This window comes from Penicillium antarcticum (assembly GCF_028974205.1).
Source record: "Penicillium antarcticum strain IBT 31339 chromosome Unknown utg000008l_segment0_segment0, whole genome shotgun sequence".
NCBI classification, from domain to species: domain Eukaryota; kingdom Fungi; phylum Ascomycota; class Eurotiomycetes; order Eurotiales; family Aspergillaceae; genus Penicillium; species Penicillium antarcticum.
Genome location: NW_026695306.1, coordinates 249,432 through 275,086, shown reverse-complemented (window position 1 = coordinate 275,086; position 25,655 = coordinate 249,432). Strand labels below are relative to the sequence as shown.

Below are 25,655 nucleotides of genomic sequence, written 5' to 3'. Positions count from 1 at the left end.
TGATCTGCAATTCCAACTAGGGCTTTGAGCTAACCCATTTGGTATGTGTCAACGATTATCCACGAATGACATGTACAGAGTAAGCAACTTGCCTTCGTGCCCTCTTCTATTCTCCGTGCCAATCAATATTGTCTACCGAGCCAAGCATACGCCAAGGTTGCTTGATATTGCAACGGCGCGCGGGAAAAGCGCACAGGCAGGTCGTTACTCAATATCTTGTAATCCGATTTCTGCTATGCCAAGAGAGATCTTCGCAACATTTGAAGTGTTCGTATTTCATGTCCTCACAAAGGTCGTTCCATTTATGGTCACGTCAATCAACCGCCATGAATTGGCATCGCGTCTACTATCTCTTTGCTTTCTACCTCTTGCCAATGCTGCTGTGTTCTGCATTGAGCACCAGGGCTATTGCGTCTATCCCCGATGAGTACACTTATCTGCTCCCCTCACCCTTCATGGGCGATCTTTCCTACAGTTTTGTCAATGGAACCAACACAACGAATACGACCATCAATTCTGTACTGCATCTAGCCACAGATATGCCGTTTATCTTACATGACGATGAGTTTCTCGCAATCATTGGACCAAACCCGACTATCAAGTTGGTATGAGAGCGCTAGGCAAGTTTCGCCACTGAAGCAGGCGTCTGGATAAAAGATCGCAATGAGGTGTGGTACAGAACATTGATAATCGACGGACCGACACAATACGATCAAGAGTTTGACTTCTCCCGAAGCTCTGGAAAATCCCAATCTTGGGTACTTCACAAGGGTCGTGTGTATTCACCTGCCTTCGTGACGACTCTCGAAATTGGCTCGGCGAGTTCGTATCAGTCAATCCTGACAATGGCCATATTGAGACAATGATGAACTAATACTTTGGCCTCAAGTTTGTTTCCATTGAGGGTTTGGCCTGGATCACGCAGCCCGGGTCAAATATTTCTTTCCTATTCCTCACCATCCTACCTTTTACCAAAAGCGTGGCAGCCTCCAAATGTCGTCTACCCTAAGGTCTGTGGCGTTTCGAAAAAGGTCCCACTCCCAGTGATCAGCCGAACAGAGCTCCCAATGGCAAACGGCGTCCGTCCATTTAATGATCAGAAGACGTTGTGGGTCCCAGGTTTTGGCCGCGAACATAATACCGGCGCATGGGGGGCTTCCTGTTGAGGTGGGCTCACCTGTGATATAGAAATACCGATCAAGAGACGGATTTTTGGTGTGGCCAGAAGGAGTGTACCCGACGGGATTCGCCTTGGTAGCAAGAGCTGAGTGTGGATAGCCAAAGGAGAGGATATCGTGTTCCAGAATTCTAACGGAGAGTCATTGGCGTATTTGATGCGCAATACTTTCCTAGAGATCCAGTACAAACTGCAATTGTGCAATTCGTATTAGCGGGTGACATTCTGGTGAGGTCAGAACATGATTTGCACGGTCAAGTTGAACGTAGTTTCAAGTGAATAGGTACCTTGATAGCATTGGCAGATAGAATTGCAGTTGTGAGGGCGCAATTTAGCAATGACCTTGCAAATTTCGTGAAAAAAGCGTTGCGAACTGGATCTGATACCTGCGAACAGGATATGGTGCGGTACGCACTAAATCATATACACAGCATGACGCATATCGACGTGATCTGTTATGATATTAAACATGCTCTTTCTTTAAAATGGTGTTATACTGTCGCTGGGGCCGATTCACTGCAAGACCTCGCCCGTGTCAACGCAGAGCTGGAGGAAGACCAACATAATTTCGAAACCTGACAATACTACCAAAGCCCTTAGCATTTTGGGATCAATTTGAATGATGGCTCCAGGTCCCCGATTAGGATAAAGGTCACAGTTGCTCTAATCAAGTCAAGGGCGTGCTCGATTTTAGTCATCAAGAAACGGAAGCCCTAAATCAGACCAAAAGAGAGTTCAAGTGGCATTTTCCGGTATATATTAGACATCAACAAGCCTAGAGCCTTCTAGCATCCAAATATGGATACTAATATGAAAATTCTAGAAAGGGGCCAGAGTTCTTCGTATAAGTCTGTATAAAATCGAGCATAAGCCACAATCTGCTCCAGAAAAGTCGGCGATTGGTCGAATGATAGGCTGGTGGAGAATCTGTCGGAGTAAATGTATACAACAGCCGAAGTCGTGCCGGTACCCGGTTTTCTATATATGTCTAGCTATGTCGCCATGGTCTTTGACTTCAATATTCAATACACAATGGCCGACATCGAGAAACAAATCATCCCTCGAGATGAGGAGGTCAAACAGGACTCCAATCTCGTCGATTTCGACGGCCCAGATGATACAGAGAATCCATTCAATTGGCCCACATGGAAAAAAGGTCGCCAACTAGTCTTGATGGCATTCAATACCTTCATTACGTGAGTTATATTAGCACTTTGAGTCGAACTACTCTAACCACAACACCTAGGTAGTCCTCTAGCTTCATCAATGTTCACACCAGGAGTCAGCGATGTCATGAAAGAATTCAACGTCACAAGCAGCATGTTGGGTTCCTTCGTCGTCTCCGTCTACATCTTGGGCTACTGCTTCGGTCCATTTCTCATCGCTCCTCTCTCTGAGATCTATGGCCGTGTAGCGCTTTACCACAGTTGCAATCTGCTCTTCCTCATTTTCACCATCGCCTGCGCCGTCGCTCAAACTATGCCGCAGCTCATCGTCTTTCGCTTACTTGCTGGAATGGCAGGTGTTTGTCCGCTTACTATTGGTTCTGGTACCGTCGCCGATATGGTGCCCAAGGAGAAGCGAGCTGGTATCATGGCCATCTGGGCTATGGGCCCCATCCTCGGTCCGGTCGTTGGCCCCGTCGCTGGCGGCTTTTTGGCCGAAGCCGAAGGCTGGCGCTGGGTGTTCTGGGTTATTGCCATTGTGGTATGTCCATGTTTCCCTCTTTTCCAGGCATAACTGACAAGGGATAGACTGGCGCGATGATGATCCTGACTATCATCTGGTATCGTGAATCCTATGGTCCCGTCGTCCTTGAGCGCAAGGCTGCTCGTCTGCGCAAATCCACAGGAAATCTCGACCTCCGATCAATCCATGACAAAGGCAAACTTGACTCGAAGCTGTTTTTCTCGGCGCTGGCTCGCCCGCTGAAGCTGCTCTTCGGCTCACCCATCGTGTTCCTCATGGCTCTGTTCGCCGCCACCACATACGGCTATCTCTACCTCATGTTCACCACAATTTCCTCCATTGTCGAAGAAAAATACGGCTTCTCTCATGGAATTTCGGGGCTGGCGTTTCTGGGCTTTGGTATCGGGAGTATGCTGGGTTTGGTCGTCACTGGCGCTGTGGCCAATCGCATCGCTGCGAACCATATCCATCGGGGTTGCTTCACGCCTGAATCTCGTCTGCTACCCATGATGGTCGGCTGCTGGTTTATGCCTGTAGGCTTATTCTGGTATGGCTGGTCAGCCCAGGCGGGTGTCCACTGGATTGTGCCCATTATTGGTACTGGCGTGTTTGCTGTTGGTCTGATGACAGTCTTTATGTGTGCCAGTACATACCTGGTTGACTCATACCTGCGCTATGCTGCATCTGTCACGGCAGCTAACACGGCGCTGCGCTCGTTAGTTGGAGCACTGCTGCCTCTGGCTGGGCCATCGATGTATGCTGCATTGGGACTGGGATGGGGCAACTCTCTCTTGGCATTCATTGCGTTAGCGATGTGCTCTGTGCCTTTTCTCTTCTGGAAGTATGGGGCGCAGATTCGCACTCATCCGCGGTTCCAGGTCAAACTGTGAGGTACTGTGGGAGAAACAAAGGTCCAATCGACTGTCATTGATTTGCCATTACTCACAACCGTGATATCTATTTCTTTCTCCTGAGAAGTAGTTCAGTCACCTTCCAAAACCTCATCCCCGAAGACCGATCAACTTGGATCACGCCGGTTCGATCCCAAACGTGATATACTTCTAAGGAGCCAAGTATGCCCCGAGTGCATTGCAAATGCGCCGGGGCCCGTCTTGCTGGGAGCTCTGGGGATATCCCTACTGTGGTCCCACCCCTCCAGCGAAAAGTGTTTACCGTTGGCACTGTTGCGAGGATATAGCATTAATTCGAAGCTCACACAATAACGCTGGTCCACCGGTACTCCTGGGTGATAAAATACAGATTTACAAATCTTTCACTCGCGCACCACTGGATGCACCGGGCTTAAAGCGTTGGGCCATGCAGATTGAAGATTGGGCATCAAGGAAAAACCTTAGGTTCATGAAAAAGTACTTTTCTTTAGCGACAAAAGCGATTTTCTCCAACATCATAGAATGTGTTCCAGTATAAATGAGCCTGTACTGCAGAGACCGACCAATTCACATCTAACAGCACTATCCTATTAAGTAGCAGAGAATTAGCTCTTCACTGTATGCAAAATGGCGGCACTGCCATGCCACTCGAATTGGCTGTATCACACGATAAAGCTATCATATCTCAAGCCAATTAACAAGTATACACATCTAGTGACAGGATTTGGAAACTTAAAACCCCAGGCTTGGGTTAGAGAGGGATGTTCTGCTCTTCGCCCTTGAACCATGGTCAGTGCAATCCAATCACAAACCGGCATCTGGGCTTGTTTAAATAGACTAGACATAATAAGATGCCCGATTTTGTGGTAAGACATGAATACCGTTATGACATGGACATTTATATCGATCAGATGAAGATTGTAGTACACGGACAAACCAGCTTAGCCGAGGCAAGAAGACATCGGCTATCCCACCCAATCATTGAGTCTATTCGCCAATGTTCAATCTATGAGGCTGCCAAATGTTCGCATAATTTTCATGAAGGTCAAATAAATAATGTCTAGACCACCTTGGACAGATAGCAGACAGTTGGCTCTGAGTGAAAGAGCAGCCATTCGCTATACGTATTATCAAGTGGCTCAAATTCTAAAGGATAGCCACCGCAATTATCGTGCTACAACGGCCTTTATCTCTAGTTGGCTGGCTCTCCTAGCTAACAGAACAGCAGGACAATGACTTGATTTAGTTACATCTTGCAAGGTATCCGCGTTGCTTATCGGGACTTCGCAGCTGATACTGAATTTCGGAAATGGCAAGCCTTCTTCCCGTCTGATGCTGAGCGAGGTTGGTGTGTCGAAGCGCAGATGAGTACTGCGCTGTTGGTGGCCTTTTCAGAATCCAGTCCAAATGAATCCTATCCTTAGTTTCTATTCCCACAATAAACAGGGGGGGGGGGGGGGGGGCTCAAGCAGATCATTTGTGCGCTCTTGGCCTGATGTAAACGCCCTGTGCGCAATATTCAGTATCGTTGATATTGCACTGACTATATAGGGTGGACATTGTTGACCATAATCGTCGATGGTTGTGCGGAAATAATAGATCTGTATGAAATGAAGGTAAGGTAATGCAGTATCGGCACTCTCTTTTGCATATGATCTGCGCGCCTGGGTTGAGTTTGCCAATCGAATGATGGCGCTGTATTCCTAAAGAACGGGTAAGCTGGAATGTGAGATGAAAGGAGGAAGTGATATTGAACAAGTAGTGAATCGACAAAGGTCATTGAACGAAGGAAAGGGAATCCAAGGGACTTACATTCTCTACCTCTTGGATATTCCTCTCTATCTTGAAATCTCGACAGATAAAACCCTTGTGACGACCGGCCGAGTTCAGTTGCCGCTTAAATTATGACGGAAATCTCGAAACCCATCTGCTAGGATATAGAGACTTCAATATCTCCCGATGAAGCTCAGAGTCCGGATAGGAGGATCCCCAAAATTATTCTTAGACACACCACTGCGATGAGAGTATTCTTCGGTAGAGGCCATTGGAGTACAGATAGTTTGCTAGGTCCCTACCACATCCTTCAAAAGCAACCTGGACATCCGTTCCCATCAGGAATATGATGAAGCGCGCAATGAGTCCTACTTCCAGAGATAAGCTGCGCGAGTTGCTTGAGAATAGTATGTCCTGTGAATGTAATACTGATTCGACAGCGATGGTGTCCAGGTTGTAGAGTGCGTCAGTCATTGGTGGTCTGCTAGCATATGAAATTGGCCACATCGACAACTCAATCGCACCATGGAGGGTAAGTAGTCATACTCTTTCTTTCTGTCTCATGGGCTTGCATACTGATTAGAACAGTGGATTTTCATAATTTTTCGGCAGGCATGGTCCCGAAGACGCTGGGCACTACCCAATGCTTGCTAACACCGTCGAGGGAGGAGAGAACCTCGATGTGCTATTCGAATACGCGCTGCCGGACGGGGCTCAAGCCCACGCTCGGCCTGACGAACGATAATCAGCAATTGAGGCTGAAGTGAGGACGCCGAAGAACAGGGTTTGATCTTGCTGTAGCAGGAATTGGCTGGCATCTAGATCGAGAGGTGTTTATATGGGATGTGAGGTGAGGACAGGGGAGGTGGACGGTGCATCCACGCATTCATTTTGTACTTAGAGGCTTACAGCGCTGAGACTCTCATTCGTACTAGCTTCTTGTTTACTGAGATTATGGGTTTGACTTCACATGTAGGGCCAGTGCTCTCTCTCGCTTCGAGGACCAGCTCAAGTTCTGTACTGGAGCATGATCAGGCGCACGGGACACGAGTTCTTGCTTCAACTGGAAAGAAGCACCTGCATAGCTATTCAATACTAGATAGGCTCCAACAGCTCAATAGAACTTTGATTGCTTGATTGATTGATCCATAGAATCTTCGAATACGCAGATCCGAGGCTAAAACAGGCCATTTGCTGACTCTACGCTGACGAAATGGCCAGCTTTGACACAGAGGTCGAAGGTGACTTGGAGAAATCCACTCTCGGATCTACCGATCAATGTAAGTACACTGAATTGATTCGATTGCTAATCCTTCTAGGCAATGTGTCCTATGTTTGTCCTTCTTTCCATAGTGGATTCAGCATCGAGACAGCGCTACGGGCATATAACCTCACTGCTGGCCTGAATGCTGCTGCTGGAAGTGAGGATGCTTACTTGCAATGTCTCGCATCCGCTAGGGGTATGACATGTGCGGCGGGGAAGATCCTCTCCGCATGATGGTGTAGCGAAGAAGGTCCAAGATGCGTTCGATGCGGATTGGGCGATTCGCTAGGTCTACACTTTGTCCAGATAGCCCTTCTCTTATGTCCAGACGACAATCAATTAACAGATTTGATGGGAAGTGGACTATTTAGCAGCCCTTAACGTGGATGAAAGAAATGTAGTAAACGAATGGAATGCATGGGTATCGAACAAGCTTGACCTCCTACCCCCAGCAGGGGGGAATGGCTATTGTTTCGGTTTTTTTTTCTCTTGCCTCCTCGAGCTTTTCCCTGTCTCAACAGCTCTGCCTTGCCCTTTCGATAGGAAGTGTGATATTATACATCGCCAAGTCGTCTTGAAAGCGACCGAGATACAGAGGAATGTGTGGGAATAGTAGGACAAGACAGAGACATTCGAGAACGGATCGCAAAGACATATCTTCAAACTCCGAATCCATATGCAAATCATGCGGCGCCACAACGGTGACAGCCTCCCTCAGTAGTACCTAGACGCCGTGAGCCTTCCTTCCTCCAGACCGGGAACAGAACAAAAACGAAGAAAGAAAAATGTAATGTGACAGCAGGTATGAAAACAAAGAGAAATGGAAAAAGGGAAAAAGGGGGTATAAAATTCTCACGCGGCCATGGACAGACACTCGTCAAGCAATGAGCTCAGCTGGTCTCGGTCACCAACACCGCCTCCTTCCCAGTCCAGGAGAGATTCGTCTTCGTCCAGGTCCATCTCGTCTTCTGCGGGTTCTTTGATATCCTCATGCAGTTCAACTCCGTTCTCCAACCGATCTTGTTTCTCTGTTTCGAGCTCGTCTTCAAAGTATCCGCCCATGATTTGATCCACTATGAGTGGCATATGACCAAGAACACCGCCGCCCAGCTCCAGAGTGAGCCGCAGGTCTCTGACGCCTAGAGGTCTCCGAAGCTTGGCCTCACGTGCCTCAACAGGTAGCAAGCCTGTCGCAGCATCTTTCGCAATTTCACCACGTGTGTATGCAAGTTCTTCCATTTCAAGTTGTTGTCGATATTTGCGCATCATCATGTTGTTGATTGTACCCGATGGACCGTTCGAACGTGTGCGTGAGAAGACCGCGGACAAAACTTCTTTGACAAATGTTTCCGTCGCAATGGCCATAAATTCAGCACAAGGGAGACCAGCACCACTGGGGAGGGATTCTTCGTAACATATGGGGACCATTCGTGAATAGATTGATTCGGCGTCGGGGAATTCGCCGGTTTCTGCAGCGAGGGGTTGGGCATATCGTTTCCGGATTTCCAGTTCCCAGTCTAGAGTGAAGGAAAATTGTTAGGGCCTGTTGTTGGAAGAGGGATGTCCACGGGCACGAAGACGGTATCCTGTCCGATAGGGGAGTGGCGGTGCCTTACTGGTTTTGTTCAGCCCGCCTGCACTTGCGGGTACCTGACTGGGTAGTTTGATTTGCTTGACCAGATGGGATTGCTCGAGCTCCGTGGGCAATGTCTCGTAGTTCTCGCGCTAGTTGACTTGTCAGCTGCTGGTGAGTGCGAAGATATCGCTGTCGCGAACACCTACCTCGGTGATTGCCTTGATGCGCCGGCGGTCCCTCGGAGGTAGTTGCATGACCTCGGTCTTCAACCTTTGTTCCGCAGCATCTCCGGAGACGGGTTTCGAGACGGCCGATGGCTTATCGTTGGCCGATACCCAATTTGCGACGCCATGATCGGGGAGGTCGCGTGTGAGGTTTCCGATGAGCGCGCATACAAAATTGTTGTGTAGATGTTCATTTTTCGGATCTGCGCATAGGAAATAGTCGACTCGCGATGCGTATTCGTTCTGATTGTAATGTCCTAGAATCGGGCAAGAGGTCAGGAGGTCAGCTAATCAGGTCCAATTCGCGGGGAGAAAAGGAACAGTCTTCACAGCGCTTCGGATATTGTTCTCTGGCCAGACATCCAATGCAATCCAGCTCATACCTAGTAGGAAAAGGGCCGTGGACTCCTTGTATTCGCTCCACTTGTCTCCGATGGCGGCCTTCAGGTCCGTGTAGGCATGCTCCAGGTCCAGCCGCGGCACAGATATCAAAGCTCGGGATGTCTTGATTGATGCCGCACCGTTTGGCGCAGCGCCTTTGTTATTCGATGCAGAGTCACTCCGACTCAGGGCGGCCGGATCGATCTGCATGGTTGGAGAGCGCGACGGGCTACGCCGAAGGGCAGGGTATATCGGCACCTACGCCTTCATCAAGGAGGATTCCTGTGATCAAATCGGGTAGAATTGAAGAGACGATAGTTTCATACAAGTAACCGAGGAATAGACGATGGAAATCGATGAGGTGAAAGAGATGGCGATGGGTTTGGGTGGAAGGGAGGTTCCGAGTTGCGAGTTCCCCGCCAGAAACGGATACATCGACCTGCGCCGAACTCAGCCTATATTTTACATTGAACATCGCCTTAATGTTCTGTCAATGGCCTTATCGAGAAGTTTTCTCAATGGGTTTCTGAATAGAGTCACAAGCCAGCTACAATGTATCTTCACTCAATACCCCAAGCTACTCAATCTCCGCATTGATCTCCACGGTCTTGGCATCTACAGTGTAGATCGAGTCGATATCAATTGCATTTTGAAAAGATTTTCTGAACAGACGCATAATACGCTTCAAGCTAGCTGCACTACGTCTTCACTCAATACACCAAAGAGTTGTCCGATCTCCGCAATGATCTCCATGATCTCGTTTGACAGTTGGCCAGTCACAAGGACTAGATATAACAGTCAGAGATGAATTGAACGAATAAAAAGTTTGAACTCACTGTAGGCATAGAGCAAAGAACAGTCTTCATCTGTGGTCTGCTGCGATACTTCATAGTCCAGACGATAGCGATAGATGCGAGCTAGCAACCGGTCACGGGCATGTTCAATGCTAGGAAGCACATCGCTCAAGGGGTATTCAAGCTTCATCGATGAAGCCATGACTGAAAGATTGCTTAGCAGGGTACGTAATCACGAGATACAGGCAGCTCGTAGAAACGTACCTGATAATAGATGACTGATGCGAGCAGAGAGCTGCTGTCGCTCTGCTGCGGTGTATCGAAGAAGACTGATCTCGCCTTCAGTAGCAGGATCATTCTTCATCAACTCAATGTTCATGGTATGGAATGAGTTCACCATTATGCGGGTGCGGCGAACGATGTTGGCATACGAAGCTTCGGGGAATGCACTTTTCAGCTCAAACTCGGAACCAGCTGCACCTTGAAGAGATTCCAAGCGGGCTAAGAATCGCTCGATCTCGAGCTTCTCTCGCGGAGTCATATAAACAACATTCTTCCCCTCTTGAGCCATGGTTGAAAGGGGATCCCGCTTCCAAACGAGACTCAGGTGCAGCCATAGAAGACTCAGGCTTTCCTTCAGTCTATGCCTTGCGCTAATGGGCCAGATCATGCGAGTTATGATGATTCCCCAAATGCAGCCTGACAGGACAGCAACAACACGATGAAGGGCGATTTCACTCATAATGGGGTTCACACCGCCCTCATCTTCATCATTGTTTGCTTCCTTTTGGGCAAGAGAGTAGCCATATAGCACGGAAAGGTTGTAGGTGAGCATGATGAACCGGCCCATCGGACCATTGCCTCGAACAATGGTGATATATCCAGTCCAGATAGCCATAAGCCATCCTAGAAATGCAAGGCCAAATACGTTTCCTGACGTTACCTCCCATGCTACGATAGCACAGACTGCCCCCAGGCAGGTACCGAGAAAACGAGCATAGCCCGTCGTATTCGAAGCACCGATTGTCATTGAGCAAACCAACATGTAGGACAGCAAACCCCACTCTCCTCGCCAGTGTGTATAGAAAGGACGAGTTGAGGGTAAAAACGCTGGTAAGGCGTAAAGAGCTGCTCCTGCTCCGACCTTGATCGCGTACTTTGTGTCATCTCTTCGGATAAAACCAAGGGCTTTCCATATGCGGTAGCCGAGTCTTTGTTTCGTTGTTTCTCCTGAAGAGGGTGCTTTGTGGGCCTGAATGTTAATAGGCACTCTGTCGTGTGGGATCAGTCCGTCGGATGCATGACGACGGTGGTTGATATGATTATTTGTATGGGCAATGGAATCCTGTTCTGCGAGGGTCAATTTAATGTTCAAAGAGCTTATGGCGTGTTGCGTAGGCTCACCAGCACCAAAAGCACCTATTTTGGCGGCCTTTGTGCTTTTTGACCATTGCCAGATTTTAAGCCAGGACCAGGACCGTCCATGAGGCCGCTCCTCAACTTCGAGCTGCAGCTCATCCAAGATAGCCAGCATCTCTTGGAGCTGTTCTCCAAATTCAAGGAGGGAAAAGCTGAAATGACCGCAACTTGCTGAGACTTCCTCAAGGTCAGCCTCCGCTTCGTGGGTCTTCATGTTCATCGTTTCTTTCTGCTGGTATAGAGATTCGAGTGTCCTTTGGCGTGAATCTTTGTAGAGCTCTAAAGCTCGATCAAGGCTGATCCGCAGCCGCCCATTCACCGAGACCTTGTAGTTCGGAGCAGGCCCGAATGGGATCTCCTTGAATATTTCTTTCAATGTAAATGCCAACGATCGCTTCATCCAGTCAGCTTTTGTACAAGGAATACTTTGGCTTTCCAACTTACCATCGATGGTCCCAAGTGCGAGATGAAAATTGTAAAAACATCCGCTGGGAGTAGTGATGGCCTGGGTGTCGCCTGGGCGCTTTCACCTTGACGAGAACACGTGGAGCCGCTGGGAGACAATTCCTCCTCTGGTCGCTCAACGATAGGCTCCAAGAACGACCCGTCAGGGAATGACCACGATCGCTCAATTGGCGTGAAGTAGTCACGGGCCGAGCTAACCTGTTGATCATCCACGGAGCTAGACTCACGGGCAATGGTTTCGCGGATCAAACTGAACTGGAGGGACGCTGCATTGCGCAACCCTCCCATATTGTGTGTGATATCTTGCACCCAGCGTACGAGCTTTTTCTCAAGTCTGTACTCTTTCTCGGTGCCAAAGACATAATGCTCCAGTTTAGCTTCTCGGACAAGCTTGTCAAGCTGTCCGTAGGCCTTCCGGTGTCTAGCTTCTGCATCGACAAACTCGGCCGATTTAAGCTCTTCCTCAGAACCGCTTAAGAAGCTCTCCGTAATGATAGCCAGCATGATGGCCAACGTATCAGTTACAGTGACGAGGTTCGCGCGCAGCTTCCTTCGCGCTGAAATGGGGAAGATGAAGTAAGACACAGCCATGACAGCTACCACGCCCATCAGGACCATCTTTAGGACCTGGAAGATCTTCGCAAGAGAAAGATCACCGCTTTGCACGGCGCCCTCTTTAGTCAAAACAGTAATTGTTGAAAGCGCAGTGAGTGAGCAAGCAACATTCACCAAAGGATCACCGAGCCGTTGCTTGGTCCAGCCGACGAAACCTAGTCCACCACCGCAGAAAACAATCAGAACCACAGCATGGCCAAGGACAGGCCGGTGAAGTGTATCTTGGAAAAACATTTCCACGAACATACTCGTGATGGTCAGTACGGAGGAATAGCAGAACGCCAGGAACGCGCAGATCAAGGCCTTGAACATGCCACCCTGGGACCTGGCCGGGTGAAAATATACAGTGACCGTAGCCACCATATGTTTCCCATCTTGGTGTCCAAGCAACGCTGAGACTGCAGGGATGAACGTTGCAAGAGAACCGATGAAATATGCGAGACTGTACTTGAGCACTCCAATCCCCAGCTCTGACCTCCAAAATTGGTTCGCCTGATCCCATTTATCGTGCATGTAACGCGAGATCCTTGGGATGTACCCATCGTAGTGTGTCTGAATCTCGTTCGTGAGGAGTCCGCGCCGTTCATCGTGTTCGTCGGTTGGCGTGGAATTGCGGAGGTTCACGAGGCCTCTGAGGCGCTGGCCTGTTTTTGGGAGCACAAAGGTCGCCTGGCGCAGCTTCGGCGGATGTAAGCGGGTCTTGAAGATTCCACACGGGAGAGAATGTGAGTGCATACTGTAGGGCGCAAGCGGCGCGAGCTTGAGCTTGAGCTTCCAGACGGCATCTTCAGGTTCTCACGTCACTGACTTGGCGCAAACTCATTGTACGAGCCTCATGGCGGAGAAGAGATTGTTTTCTGGGGACTCGAAACGTCAGAAAGTTGAGCGGAGGCACGCAGAGCTATGCAGGTCAATTTGTTGGCTGGCTACGATTGGAACAATGTTTACGGCCACCTCCCGTTTGTCACCGCCACGCACTGTTTACTCTGCCCAATTCTATGCCTGACATTAAACGCTTTATCTCAAACTGGCTCGGAGTTGAGATGAATCCGGCTTTGGTAATTTATTCTTAGCGAATACACACTCTATTGCAGGCCTTCCACTTTCCACTTCTTCACCGCAGCGTCAGCACCGACAGAGACGATCTTCACGCCTCCTTCGACCCAAGCGACTCCATGAACACCTTCCTTGTGAGCATTCTGCAGCTCAATCCAGTCGCCAGGCTTGGCCAGGCTCCAAACGAAGATGTTTGTGTCTAGTGATCCACTCACAACGTGTGTGCCCGCTGGGTTCCAGGCAAGGGATGTGATTCGTGCGGTGTGTGCTGTCCAGCGGTCAGTAACCAGACTGCCATCTGAGACCTTGAAAACCAGGACACGTCCCCGCAAGTCACCGACTGCCAGGTGAGAGGCATCTGGAGAGAAGGCAAGGGAAGAAATCGGGTTGCGAGAGGCATTGATGTCCGCTCGGGGAGAAAGTCGAGAGCTGGAGATGGCACAGATCTGAACTGATCCATTCTCGCCTCCGACTGCTGCCATGGAGCCGTGCGCCGCGACAGTGGTAGCAGGGAAGTCGGTCTTATATTCTCCAGTCTTTTTCCCATCCTGGAAGATCTCGACAGCTTCACTCTCACCGACCAGGACGGTCACGTCACCAGCCGCAACGCCCTTTGGCTGTCCGTTAAGCTTCGAAGCGCTACCGGTGTAGGTCTTGGCGGCAACATCGACAGAGCGGATGGTGTCGTCCCAGCCGACACTGTAAATTCTACCAGATCCCTCTGATGTCGTCGCAAGCCCGGCAACGTAACCGGGGTGACCCTCTCCCTCGATCTCCTCGGCGGTGCCGGTGGCCACGTCCCAATTGCACACTCTTCCGTCGAAACTACCTGTCCAAAGAGTTTCCTTATTGTCCACAGTGGTCTGGTTCAAGGAGGTGATACTCTTCTGGTGTCCAGAGATAACCTGGCGGGGCTTGGGAGTACCTTCGACCAGATAGTTGAGGTCGCCACTGAGCGACAAACTAATGAGCAAGTCATCGCTTCTTCCAGGGGGCCAAACAACGCCAACCTGGTGGTCGCGAACAGCCATAGCACCCTCCTCTCCCAAAGTCCAGGTCTGGGTTGCCTTGCCAGCTTCGACATCCCAGATCTTAACAGTCCGATCGGCACTTGCGGTTACGAACTTTCGGGAGTCCTTGGCCCAAGAGACACCAAAAATACTGCCATTGTGTTCGCCTTCACCAACCTGGCCCTTGGTCTCACCGGTCTTGCCATCGTAGAGCCAGATCTTGCGGTCTGCGCCAACACTGACCAAGTGCGAGCCATCTGGACTAAATTGAACTCCGTAGATGTAGTTGGAGTGCTTGTCGGCAATTCCCATGTTGAACTTGAAAGGCGCTCCGTGGTAGAAGACCGTCTTTCGGTCGTCGCCAGCAGTGGCAGCACGCAGAGGCCTCTGTTGCCTAATGGACACAGTGTTGAGTTGTTGCGTGTGGCCGTGGATCTCGCCAACAGTGTTTCCACTGTCCCAGGTGATGCAGTGTCCATATCGCTGCTTGCCATCACCGACAGCAATTATGCGCTGAGAGTCACCGTCCCAGGCTAGATCATTGATGCGTCCATTGACAATGCTATATTCGCCCTTCGTGATTCCTTCGCCGACACAGTCCCAAACTCTCACAATTCCAGCAGCATCACCACTGGCAACGTAGAAACCAGATGGGGCGAAACGTGCAACTGTTGTCTGGGCCTTGTGCTCGGTGTACTGCCTAGCGACGGCGGGGTCGTCAATTGAACGCAGGAAGATCGATTTGTTGGACTGTAGTAGATATTGTCAGATCTATACAATTCCATTGTAGTGGGCTGTCAGGTTGAAAGACATACAGCATAGGCCAATCGCTCGCCTTTGGCATCGGAGGAAAGCTGCGTGGGCTGGCCGCGGGCGGTGGAGGGGCTCGCAGCCCAGATGGACTCTTAGAGAATGTCAGGACGGTAAGACACTAAATAAGGATTGCAGGATCTCACCGTTCGTAAGTGACATTGCTGAGGTGCACTCTGGGAGTGTTTGAGGAGGGGAGGGTGTTTATCGACTGACGTACCCGGCCACTTAGCGGGGAACACCAGCCACGTCTCAGCCTTTTTGTCTGTAGTAAATGCAGAGTGCAGTACAACATCTACGATCTATGTGGCATGCCATACAAGATTGAAATAACTCAGAAATAAATGCATAGCGCTAAGAGTAATAATACACGAAGTGCCCCTTCAATCAGGCACCGGCCTGTACTTATACAAGAACATCTTCTACCAAGATCTATCCCAGGCCCCCAAAATGATATATTCAAATCAGAAGAAGCCACCAGGGCCCTCCATACGTGCCCGCATCTCGGATGCAATGATCTCAGGGTGTCGGTGAACACTGGGCATGAGACCCATGCCAATAGCTCGTCGCAAGGCCTTGGCCAACTTGCGCTGGTTGACAGGTCGCAGACCAGTTTCGGATCGAGGCTTAATGCGGCCCATTGAGGTCATATATTCGGACATAACGGCGAAGTTCTGTTCAGAGGAACGCGTCAGCCAATGTTCGTCATATGGATATGATGAATATGTTGCATCTGCAAAGGTGATCGGAGGATATCTGGATAGTCAGGAACCATACCTTGTACATGTCGAGAGGGTTCAAGTTCAATGCGTCGAAAGCGTCCGAGTGAGGGCTCTTGCGCTTTCCCCATTTTTTCATCTCTGCTGGGCTCAGATCGTGAGGGGCGTAAATGTCTCCGGCCTTGAATTCGCGAGACTGGAATCGTTCGAGAGCGCGGCTCTCACCCTGCACCTTCTGGTCCTCGAGGTACTTCAGACGGCTGGGTAGACGGCGTCGCTGGAGCACATTGGAGCCTATCGCAACACGTCAGCGGCCGTTCTCATATTGACCCAGTTCTTCCAATATCCAATTTGTGAGATATCAACAGTAGATCTGTACTGTCGGGTGACACTTACCCTGTGAGCCTGTGTTGCGCTGCGAAGTGAAGGCGCTCATGGCTGCAGTTGAGCTGGAGCGACTGATCGAAAGACCGACATTTGCGGTAGTGGCGACATTGCGCAATAAAGACAACGAAAAGAGATTCAACGACATCTTGACTGAATCCTCGACGATAGACGTTGGCTGCAGGGAGTCCGGGATCAACGCGGAGTTGAGATCTTTTTTCGCCAAGACTTCTTCCGCCTAGCAAACTCCAGATCTCTCCGCGTCGCGACCTCTTCCATTGACACCAATTCTCCTGATTCGACTTGAGCTTCGAGCTCTGCTCTCATTTCATCATGCAGTCCCATCTCACCAGACGGGTCTTCCAGGCACTCATCAACAATGAACCGCTTCGTTTCTCGCAATGCCGTCGGTACCGTCTGCTACATACCATAGCTCCTCTACGTGTACGAGGTCCTCTCCCAGGTCTGCCGCATATGTCACGACGCACACTCTTCGCCTTTAATCTGTCCCAAAACTCCGAGGGACAGTCGACCACGCTACCCTCCGAGAAAGGCCTGAAGCCAATGGCGGATTTGATGAGGTCTCTCGTCGATAGAAGCAGACCCCCTCCCAATGACGTCCTCGCAAAGGCATTTGAAGTATTCTTTGCTACACGACTCGAAACACCAGGAACTATCAATCTTTTCCAAGCTCGCCACCTGAACATCACGTGGAAACATTTGAAGAAGCAACAACCCGAGCTGGAAGAAGACGAGTATCAGAATGTCTTTTCAATTGAGAACCTTGAGAAGATGCTGTATGTGCTCAATGAATGTGAAATTCCTCAGGAGGCTCGCGAGACTGTCCTGCGCCTCGGCCGATTCGCATATAATGAACTCTGCGCGGATCATGGATTTGGCGCGAACAAGATTAGCAGAGAAGCTATTATTCTCTACGTTAATCTCACAGCCATGAATGGAAACCCCGAAGAAGCGAGACATACAGTGCTGAAGTATATGGGCCAATTGCGCAACGCCAAACCATCGCCTTGGCTCACTGTGCTTAAGGGATTTGCCCTGAAAGACGATCTGCGGCCGGTCCGGAGAATCGTCGAGGAATTCGAGAAACATGGCAACAAGTTTGACAGCAATTCTCATCTTGAACTGCTCATATTCCTCATTGACCAGGACCAGCTTCATGCAGTCCAGACTGTCTACAATTTCTCGATCTCCGACCAACCCGAACCTTCCCTGGCTGCAAAAGAGGCTGTCATCAAGTATTGTATCTTTAAGTCTCAACTTGAATGGGCTTCAACCATTTACGAGACTCTGCCCCGTGATCCCAGCCCGGAAACTGCGAGGATCATGCTGCTCTGGGAAGCAGCACAGGAGAGCGACGCTTCTAGTATTGCAATGAAGGTTGACACATGGCTTGCAAAGAACCCCGGACTCGAGTCATCCATCACAATTGAAGCTGTGAATGATTTGCTTCAGTTTGCCAATGTTTTCGAGAGACCCCAATTGGCTGCCGAATTCATGAAGCTGGCAGAACAATGGGCCCTCACGCCGGATGAGCACACTTACACTTTGCAATTGGAATCCCGCATCCAGGCTGGTGATGTCAAGGAAACCTTGAAGCTTTTGGAGGAGAAGGTCGACCCGAACTCCCTCACAACTGGAAATCTACCCCTTGCCAACAAATTGATCACGATGCTTTGCCGCTCCGAGGAAAAAGACGCTTTGTTCCAACAAATTTCATCCCTCCTCGACCCTCTCTTCCAGGACAATGTTCGTCTTGATCCCAAGACCGTTGCCGCATTGACACACCTACTTCTCTATCGCCACGACTTGGAGGCTGTCTCAGATCTCTTACGTCCAAGGCTGGGAGACTACGACGATGAAATGAAAATGTGGGTTCGATCCGCGCTCACAGACTTCATTCTGGACATGAGTCAGTCCGATACAGAGGCATGGAACGTATATGAGCTTCTGAAAATTGCATTCCCAGAGACCGGTGTCCCGATGCGAACCAAGATCATGTCCTCTTTCTTCGAACGCGAGCGCAGTGATCTTGCCGTCCAGGTATTTGGACATATGCGCCAGGCGGAGGAATGGCCCCGTCGCCCCAGACCAGACACCTACGCCCGTTGCTTCCAAGGACTATCTCGCACGGCCGATGCCACCAACCTGGAACTTGTGCACAACATGCTTAAGCTAGACACTGAAGTTGACCTGACTACCAGAATTCTGAATGGCCTAATGATGGCCTATACTGCATGCGAAATGCCAGAGAAGAGTATGGATATTTTCAGACAAATTCTTCAGTCTGAACAAGGTCCTACTCGCCACACTATCAGAATATTCTTCAAGGTCTGCGAGAAGCACCACACTGGTGCTCAAGAAGCCTTGAAAATGATTTCCAAAGTCAAGAAGCTAGATATCACCCTTGATCGCCCGCTTTACTCGGCATACATGGAAGCCGTGGCAGCACAGTGCGAATTCGATCTGGCAACCGAGGCCATCGACAACATGGAAGCCGAGGTCGGAATCCTTCCAACCAGTAATACGTGAGTACTACTTTGTGATTCATAACTTGTGAGCCCCGCTAATATAATCTTAGTATCGGACTTTTCTACAACGCAATCCCGTATCAGTACTGGAAGGATGAGGTTGAGAAGTGGGCAATCCAGAAGTATCCCGAGCTCTGGGAACATCTGGTTAAGACGAATCGCACTGAGCACGAAGAAGGACTCAAGTTCGATGGCATCATCAATGAGGTGGTGGTTTAGTATATGTATAATTCGACACCGCGTACCCCAATGTATAGGATATGGATCATGCAATTATTGCTTCTACCCATAGATGTTGTTTTGTATTCTCCGGCATCAATTGTAGCAAAATATGTAGATAATGGGTTTGAAGGATCCCTCTTGGACACTAATTTGATATCGTAGGATAGAACCCTCATTCCCAGCTATTCTCTAAAATGCAACTAACCACGATCCTCGGAAAAAGGGGCCCGAGCTTGGCCCCCAAGCCCAACTAATCCCCGACATCAGCCCATTTTTGCATGAACCCCCATTTTATATATCACCAAAATCCCCTCCCCTAACAAACTCATCCACAGCAAAAATGGCGTCAGGACTCATCTTCAACCCACAAATCCTCCTCCAAACAATCCCACTAGCAACAAGCACCGGAACCCTCGCACACGCGATACTAGAACACATTACATTCAATGCCTTCCTAACACCATCAATCCGCCAACCCTCAGACACAATCCTCCCAACCTGGTTTGAGCGAGTCTTCAAACGAAGCGTATGGACCGTTCTCGCATTAAATATGAGCACGATCTCCTCGGCTGCTGCAACGCTATTCATGAATAGATATCGTCCCTCTCAGAGTCGCCCATTGCAGACTACTTTCTTTTACTGGGTTGGTCTTGTGGGTGCTATTGGGCACCTCGCTTTTGTGCCTTTTGTCGCCGGGCCGGTGCAGAGGATCTTTGAGGATTCTGCCGTGAAGGAGGATCAGGGGGAGAGTGGGGTTGGTGCTACGGTTGATATGGAGAGGTGGTTGAGTGTTCATCGAGTTAGGATGGCTCTTGCCGATTTGCCTGCTTGGATTGCATTTTGTGGTGCTATTTTGACGCTGTGATGCTCCATATCGTATTGTATTCTGCATTGTTGCTGCGTAACTTGAACAAGAGGGTCGTCGTACTAGAGGTCTCAAATCCTTTTATACCACCCATTTCCTTATTATCTATGCGAGTAATCCGAGATACTCGAAACGTTCTCACTGTCCTCTTTTTGGCAAAGAGTCTCTGAATTAGTCATATTGTCGCCATGATCACCAAGGTGGCCGTGACCCTCGCGGTCTCTCTCCTCATCCTCAGAGGAGTGGGGAGGCATAGATGAAAAGTTCTCCTGCGCATTCGACATTTCGCGCAATTAAAACTGCAAAATTGGGCCCTGCCGGAAGTAGCCGGAAATAAAGCTACCTTTTTAGACAGTTGATGGGTTTGACACTCAGGGGAAGATATCTCTTAGCAAACCCTAGACTCGCACGACAGGAAGCCCAACATGCAACGGTCAAAACACCCCACGGACAGTGACACTTCATATTCTTGAGGCACGAGCAAGGGGGAAGGACGTTCTTTTTCTAAGATGAGGATCCCCGGTCCTTCACCCGCGCTGTCTCCAACTTACCGGACCCACGTCGCTAATGCAGATTGAGGTCATATCCAGGGGAACGCGTCAGTTGCCGGATCCGAAACGTGGCCATCATTGAGAAATTGAGAAATGGGCGAGGTTATTGGTCCTGAAACAGAATTTGATGCCGGCCCATGGAACTATACCAAGCTGGAATTAGGAGCACAGCAACAAAGAACGGATAGGAGATCAGAGGCCAAAGGCCATGCATGCATTATGAATTATATCATATCTTCATAAAAAAACAAGCTTCTCCCCCAGCCACTAGCCCGCGCTAACCGGTTCCTCGTTGATCTCGCCTTTACTGGCCTCATGCCATACATGCACACATCAGCACGTATTCTCAAACTAGTCCCCAAACCTCTATAAAATGAATTTATTCCCGACCACTTGACCTGCAGAAATTTTCCATAGTCTGGACTGCGCCTCGGGCTATTATTACCTCGGCGCGAAGTGGGCCATAGTCCCACTTTATTGACAGGAAAGGCAATTCTCGGAAGTGTCTTTATTTAGGACGGTTATGGTTCCCACTCCGTCTAGAACGAGATTAAAAAGGCGATAGGGATTTAGCACTCGGCATAGCATTAGGAATCTAGATCTATATATTCAGCTCCAAGCGTATATTTCAATTTTATACTATGGCCTCGGCAGTTCGGATGTCATATCAGAGACGTGTATGCACTACAACAAATGAGGAATATAATACTTATATTTATGAAAAGCATTATACGTTCCTATTCATTAGAGGCCTATGCCGAGTTTGCCATGATCAGTACAATATTCACCGCCTATATCAAGTTAGCATTTAACAGAAACACAAAGGAAATATAAAACTCACCAGCAGTAAATCCACTCTCTCGGCAACTTCAGCCTCCCATTTCGACTTGATTCCCGATTTGCCATAGTCTATAATATTATGCCTCGCTATATGGATGATCTTTTGGTCCTCCATCATCACGCCTATCCCGGATGCCTGGAGCTGTATCACTTTGAGATCAACTTTTGAGCCGGTTGGAGTGCCAGCAGAGATTAAATTTGGAGCCTGGAATGAAGATGAAGATGGTACGGCTGGGGCTGGCTCATTCGGTGGCTCTATAGCATCAAGGAGATCTCTCATGGAATTTGGCGAGTTCCTGCGGACAGAGGCATAAGATGGGAGGACAGTGTGCGAGTCTTGGTCCTTTCCAACCTGTGGCGTTGGTTCCGGACCTAGTTCGTCTTCTGGATTAGGAAATGAGTCGCCTTTTTCGTTTCTCCAGACTTCGTTCGCTTCGCCGTGATCTTCTTCTTCTATATCGCCAGCAACAGAAGCATAGGGCGGCGGCTCGTCACCAAGACCGCGTAAAGACCCAGAATCCACAGTAGACACGGGATCAGATACCGGATCAGATGAATGTGCATGCAATCCCATGTCTGAAGCTTCGGTCCCAAGCACATTCCAGAACCTCACATCAAATCTAAAACCAGCACTTCCACTCCCACTCCCACTTCCAGACCAAGGCATAGAAGCCTCAAGTAAGTCCGCTCTACCACCAGGACACCGCACAGCCCACCTCCGAGATCCAATCCAAACGCGTCTAAGCTCAAGAATCGGCACCCCATCCGCATCACATATCTGACGGTGTTGCGTGTGCGGCCATGGTTTCCCCGATACGGTGTAGAGCAACGTGTGTCGGTCTGGACTATCAAGGGGTTCGTGCGCGCGGACGAGATGGACAGTGAACGTTCGGCCTGGGGTTTCGCGGGTTATTGAGAGGGTTGTTGGGGTGTTGATTAGGCGGTCTGGTGGTGGAGAGAGGAGGTTATTGGGGCATAGCGCTATTGGAGTTGTGGGGGGTGTGAGGGGATATGTTTGTCGGGGCATTAAGCTGTGGGGTACAGGTTTTTTTTTTACTTGTTAAAAGGGAAGATCCCTTGCTTCGTCTCGAAGGTATTGTGAAGAATCGTGGAGGCGAAGAACTGAATGCCGGTTGACGTGGGGTTTCGGGTGCGCCGGATATAGTTGTAATGGACAACAAAGTGTGATCATTGAACAATGTTGGAATTGTTGGTTGTTTTCTTGGCGCCATATTTTTGTGCAGAGTATATTTGGAGTGTCGCATATGTCAACATGTCGATGTATATAATGGACTTCTGTTAGTGGTGTTTCCCCAACCCGAGTGTGGCCGCTTCATGAACGTGCTGAGGGTCACGCCTTCTTATTATTCTACTCCTAAACAATGCTCAATGAGCGCTTAGAGGCCTAGCGAACGCGTACATCAGCCATTCTATATCTACCCTAGGACTTACAAAACATGCTACGAGGCATACTCTTTGCAGACCGAAGGCTTAGGGGCGCCTCTGTGAGCCTGAGGTTGACAAGGGATTCCAAATTGTCTCCGAGATGTGGGATGCCATCTATTCAAATGAACTACCTGGCGGGGAGCAAAGAGAGTCCAACCGCATTCAAATCAACTGGGAGATGTCGCCTAAGGATTCTAGCGTCGCGCCGAAGCTGTATCTGACCGTGATTAAGACTATGATACGTATGTCTCCAACGCCATCGCTGATCTCTTTGAGGCTATAGGCTAGGCGGAGCATGCTCAAGCTCATAAGAAGATTGAGCGGAAAGCGTTGTAAGTTTCAGTCTGCATCCAAAGTATAAAATGTCCCAAAATTGAAAAATGGTTACAACCCTTTTTACTCGACTAGATAGACTCTCATTTGAAATAAATATATTACTCAATTGATTCTTGCCTCAATGAATACATGCCAGTATATCATTCATCATAAACTTCATCTATGGAGTCATCCAATCATCCCTGTATCCACGCCCACCCCGGCCAAGCCCATGACTATCATCCCCTCCCCTCCCCCATTCATCAACCAGCTTAGCAGCATGGAATTGAGTTGTCCAACCTAAATCCCTCTCGATGCCAGCAAGTATCTCCAGAACGGCATCTTGCTCCCGTCGCCCTTGAAACACCTGCCCAGCAACAAACAAAGCCTGCACCGAATTAATTCGTACAGGATCTGTTGGATTCGCGAGATTAATGCCACAGATCTCCCGTGCATGGAATAGGGCCTGTTTCAGCGCACTTCGATATGCCCTCAGCCGCGAGGACACAGTTGATTGAATTGCCGTTGACTGCTGTGGCTGATTGACTAATAATAGAATCCTAGCTTGATGATAACTTTGGATTGTTGCAGCACATAACGGTAAATTGAACCAGATTTGTTCGAAGGCTTCCAGGGAGAGTTTGTGTCGTGGATCGGTGCTACCCTCTGCCCTTGTCCGTGCAGCTTCTGTGAATGTTAACGGGAGGCAGTCGTACCACTGTTCTAGCTCGGACATAAGCAGATTCCAGCGGTCGAGCAGGTGCTGCTGATTTAGGCCAAGGTAGGCTCGTTGTTCACGTGGCAACACAAAGTCTTCCAAAGTGACTGTGTCTCCCATGATCAGGTGGTTTGCAATCTTTCCAAGGAGCCAGGTGAGTTCGTTGGCTTTCATGTCTTCTTCAATTCCTGAATAATTTTGGACGTCCAATGGGCTTATTGCGGTGGAAGGTAACAAGGTTCCGTGTTCATTTGTGATTAGGCCGGCATTTTGCCATAGACGCATGTCTTTTAGATCAAGACGGGTTGAGGTCTCGCTTATAACTAGTATCGTTAGCACTTTTCTGAGACCTTTCCCATTTCCAGGCTTACAAGCACATAGCAGGTCTTGCCTTGCAAGACTCCAAAAAATCGGCCCCTTGATTGCCGTCCTAGGAATGATAACCGAGGAGTGGACGGGCATCGAGGCAGAAGTTTCGTTGAACAGAGGTAGGGCGCTGAGATGAGCTCTCCAAGAAGTACCAGGTGCATCCATCAATTCGTAGAGACATAAGATTGCCACAGCAGCCAACATTTCTTCCTTTTCGGAGGGACTGTCATTATAAGTTTCGAGATCGATTGCGGTTTTCAAATATCCTAATGCTTGATCGTAGTGCTTTGCTGACTGGTAATGCCAAGTCTCTTCGTCTGCCAGCGAAAGAATATAACTGTTGCGGTCGATGCCGTCCGAGATATGATAAAGATGTTGTAGGTGCTTGGCCGAGAGAGCGCAGACTGCAGATTTTAGCAGAGGCCGCACAGCTGCTATCACGGGCACTTTGGATGAGAAGTATGCTGTGGTATCAAAAAGGTCCATCCTAGCTTTTATGAGTGACTATTTCCATTCATTGTCCACGATCACTTACCACTGGCCCGGTCCTTCCTTGAAATGTCGCAACATGTAAGAGATAACCACATTGTGGTCAACATCTTTTCCAGATCTCTGAGGTCTTGGGATTGAGAGGCGGACACTATCCGGGGTATCTGCGATTACTTCCGGGACTGGCGTGTGCCATATAGGGGTGGACTGAAGAGAGTTATCGGTAGATGATTTAGGAGGCTGCTTGTCAAGGCCAAAATTGACCCTTGGGTCTGTATGTTGCTGCACAGAGGAGGTTTCTTCTTCTCGGTCTTCACAGGGCTCATGTAGAACATGTGCACCATCGGGCGACCATGGATCATCTATTTGGATAAAGGTAACTGCCCTTGAATTAGTGAGTGCTCGTGTCGGCTTTAGCTGGAAACTAACGATCATGCGGTACCTCAACCCAGGTTTGACCTTCATCGAGCACATTTGAAGTATCGTTGCCCCGCGAGCCAGCTCTGCGTTTATGTCTAGGCTTCGGCGTCGAGAAAGTTTGACTACGGAAGATACATCGCTGATCAAACTTGCATTCCCGACTTGCCTTATTGCAGGGGCCACAGATTGGCTTGGCTTCATCGCATTTCAATTTGCGACCTCTGCATGTGAGGCTATCACGGACAATTAGCCGATTGCACCTTTATTCAGATCGTATGCACGTACCAGCCTGTATAAGAACGCATTTCTCCTTTGTCGGTAGATGCTCGGAAACAATACTATAATCGGCTCAAACTTGAAGTTCCATTTTGTTCTGTTCCTGAAGGTGAATTGGGTGACGTTTTGAGGTCCCACTTGTGGCGGCTCGGCAACATTTCCCATTTTGGTGTGGAATCAATGCGAAATCTCTACATAGATGTGGCTAGGTGTTGTCGCTTTAATTGCCATGTTCCATGTCGTAGCCGTACACGGAGTACTCCGTATAGGAGTGTAGTATATAGTTCCTGAGAAAGATGCTCGGCCCGGCTTCGCTCTATGAGCAAGACCTACGAAATGCGGACACTGA

The 25,655-nt window shown here is 49.3% G+C and overlaps 11 protein-coding genes across 11 annotated transcripts; 4 read left to right on the top strand and 7 right to left on the bottom strand.

The window, feature by feature from the left end:
- Positions 1-2,209: 2,209 nt before the first annotated feature.
- Positions 2,210-3,756, top strand: N7508_007646 (MFS transporter; the record flags this gene model as incomplete). The annotated part of the gene is made up of 3 exons (XM_058465710.1): positions 2,210-2,373; positions 2,428-2,884; positions 2,932-3,756. The coding sequence occupies 3 exons, from the start codon at positions 2,210-2,212 to the stop codon at positions 3,754-3,756; spliced, it is 1,446 nt and encodes a 481-aa protein (XP_058317038.1).
- Positions 3,757-6,742: 2,986 nt separating this feature from the next.
- Positions 6,743-7,082, top strand: N7508_007645 (uncharacterized protein; the record flags this gene model as incomplete). Its single annotated transcript, XM_058465709.1, has 3 exons — positions 6,743-6,809; positions 6,849-6,989; positions 7,036-7,082. The coding sequence occupies 3 exons, from the start codon at positions 6,743-6,745 to the stop codon at positions 7,080-7,082; spliced, it is 255 nt and encodes an 84-aa protein (XP_058317037.1).
- A 563-nt stretch (positions 7,083-7,645) lies between these two features.
- N7508_007644 (TADA1 family protein) lies at positions 7,646-9,184 on the bottom strand (the record flags this gene model as incomplete). Its single annotated transcript, XM_058465708.1, has 4 exons — positions 7,646-8,310; positions 8,362-8,518; positions 8,576-8,850; positions 8,977-9,184. The coding sequence occupies 4 exons, from the start codon at positions 9,182-9,184 to the stop codon at positions 7,646-7,648; spliced, it is 1,305 nt and encodes a 434-aa protein (XP_058317036.1).
- Positions 9,185-9,658: 474 nt separating this feature from the next.
- On the bottom strand, positions 9,659-13,002 carry N7508_007643 (FUSC family protein; the record flags this gene model as incomplete). Its single annotated transcript, XM_058465707.1, has 4 exons — positions 9,659-9,759; positions 9,811-9,972; positions 10,033-11,581; positions 11,632-13,002. The coding sequence occupies 4 exons, from the start codon at positions 13,000-13,002 to the stop codon at positions 9,659-9,661; spliced, it is 3,183 nt and encodes a 1,060-aa protein (XP_058317035.1).
- A 350-nt stretch (positions 13,003-13,352) lies between these two features.
- On the bottom strand, positions 13,353-15,305 carry N7508_007642 (WD40 repeat domain-containing protein; the record flags this gene model as incomplete). Its single annotated transcript, XM_058465706.1, has 3 exons — positions 13,353-15,083; positions 15,149-15,237; positions 15,290-15,305. The coding sequence occupies 3 exons, from the start codon at positions 15,303-15,305 to the stop codon at positions 13,353-13,355; spliced, it is 1,836 nt and encodes a 611-aa protein (XP_058317034.1).
- A 302-nt stretch (positions 15,306-15,607) lies between these two features.
- N7508_007641 (mitochondrial 37S ribosomal protein bS18m) lies at positions 15,608-16,394 on the bottom strand (the record flags this gene model as incomplete). Its single annotated transcript, XM_058465705.1, has 3 exons — positions 15,608-15,817; positions 15,921-16,156; positions 16,259-16,394. 3 exons carry the CDS (start codon positions 16,392-16,394, stop codon positions 15,608-15,610), a joined length of 582 nt encoding a protein of 193 aa, XP_058317033.1.
- A 185-nt stretch (positions 16,395-16,579) lies between these two features.
- N7508_007640 (uncharacterized protein) lies at positions 16,580-19,014 on the top strand (the record flags this gene model as incomplete). The annotated part of the gene is made up of 2 exons (XM_058465704.1): positions 16,580-18,792; positions 18,846-19,014. The coding sequence occupies 2 exons, from the start codon at positions 16,580-16,582 to the stop codon at positions 19,012-19,014; spliced, it is 2,382 nt and encodes a 793-aa protein (XP_058317032.1).
- Positions 19,015-19,357: 343 nt separating this feature from the next.
- N7508_007639 (putative integral membrane protein) lies at positions 19,358-19,882 on the top strand (the record flags this gene model as incomplete). The annotated part of the gene is made up of 1 exon (XM_058465703.1): positions 19,358-19,882. One exon carries the CDS (start codon positions 19,358-19,360, stop codon positions 19,880-19,882), a length of 525 nt encoding a protein of 174 aa, XP_058317031.1.
- A 101-nt stretch (positions 19,883-19,983) lies between these two features.
- On the bottom strand, positions 19,984-20,166 carry N7508_007638 (uncharacterized protein; the record flags this gene model as incomplete). The annotated part of the gene is made up of 1 exon (XM_058465702.1): positions 19,984-20,166. One exon carries the CDS (start codon positions 20,164-20,166, stop codon positions 19,984-19,986), a length of 183 nt encoding a protein of 60 aa, XP_058317030.1.
- A 1,019-nt stretch (positions 20,167-21,185) lies between these two features.
- Positions 21,186-22,300, bottom strand: N7508_007637 (uncharacterized protein; the record flags this gene model as incomplete). Its single annotated transcript, XM_058465701.1, has 2 exons — positions 21,186-21,224; positions 21,275-22,300. 2 exons carry the CDS (start codon positions 22,298-22,300, stop codon positions 21,186-21,188), a joined length of 1,065 nt encoding a protein of 354 aa, XP_058317029.1.
- A 915-nt stretch (positions 22,301-23,215) lies between these two features.
- Positions 23,216-25,335, bottom strand: N7508_007636 (Zn(II)2Cys6 transcription factor; the record flags this gene model as incomplete). The annotated part of the gene is made up of 5 exons (XM_058465700.1): positions 23,216-24,075; positions 24,124-24,608; positions 24,657-24,990; positions 25,040-25,263; positions 25,316-25,335. 5 exons carry the CDS (start codon positions 25,333-25,335, stop codon positions 23,216-23,218), a joined length of 1,923 nt encoding a protein of 640 aa, XP_058317028.1.
- Positions 25,336-25,655: the final 320 nt, after the last annotated feature.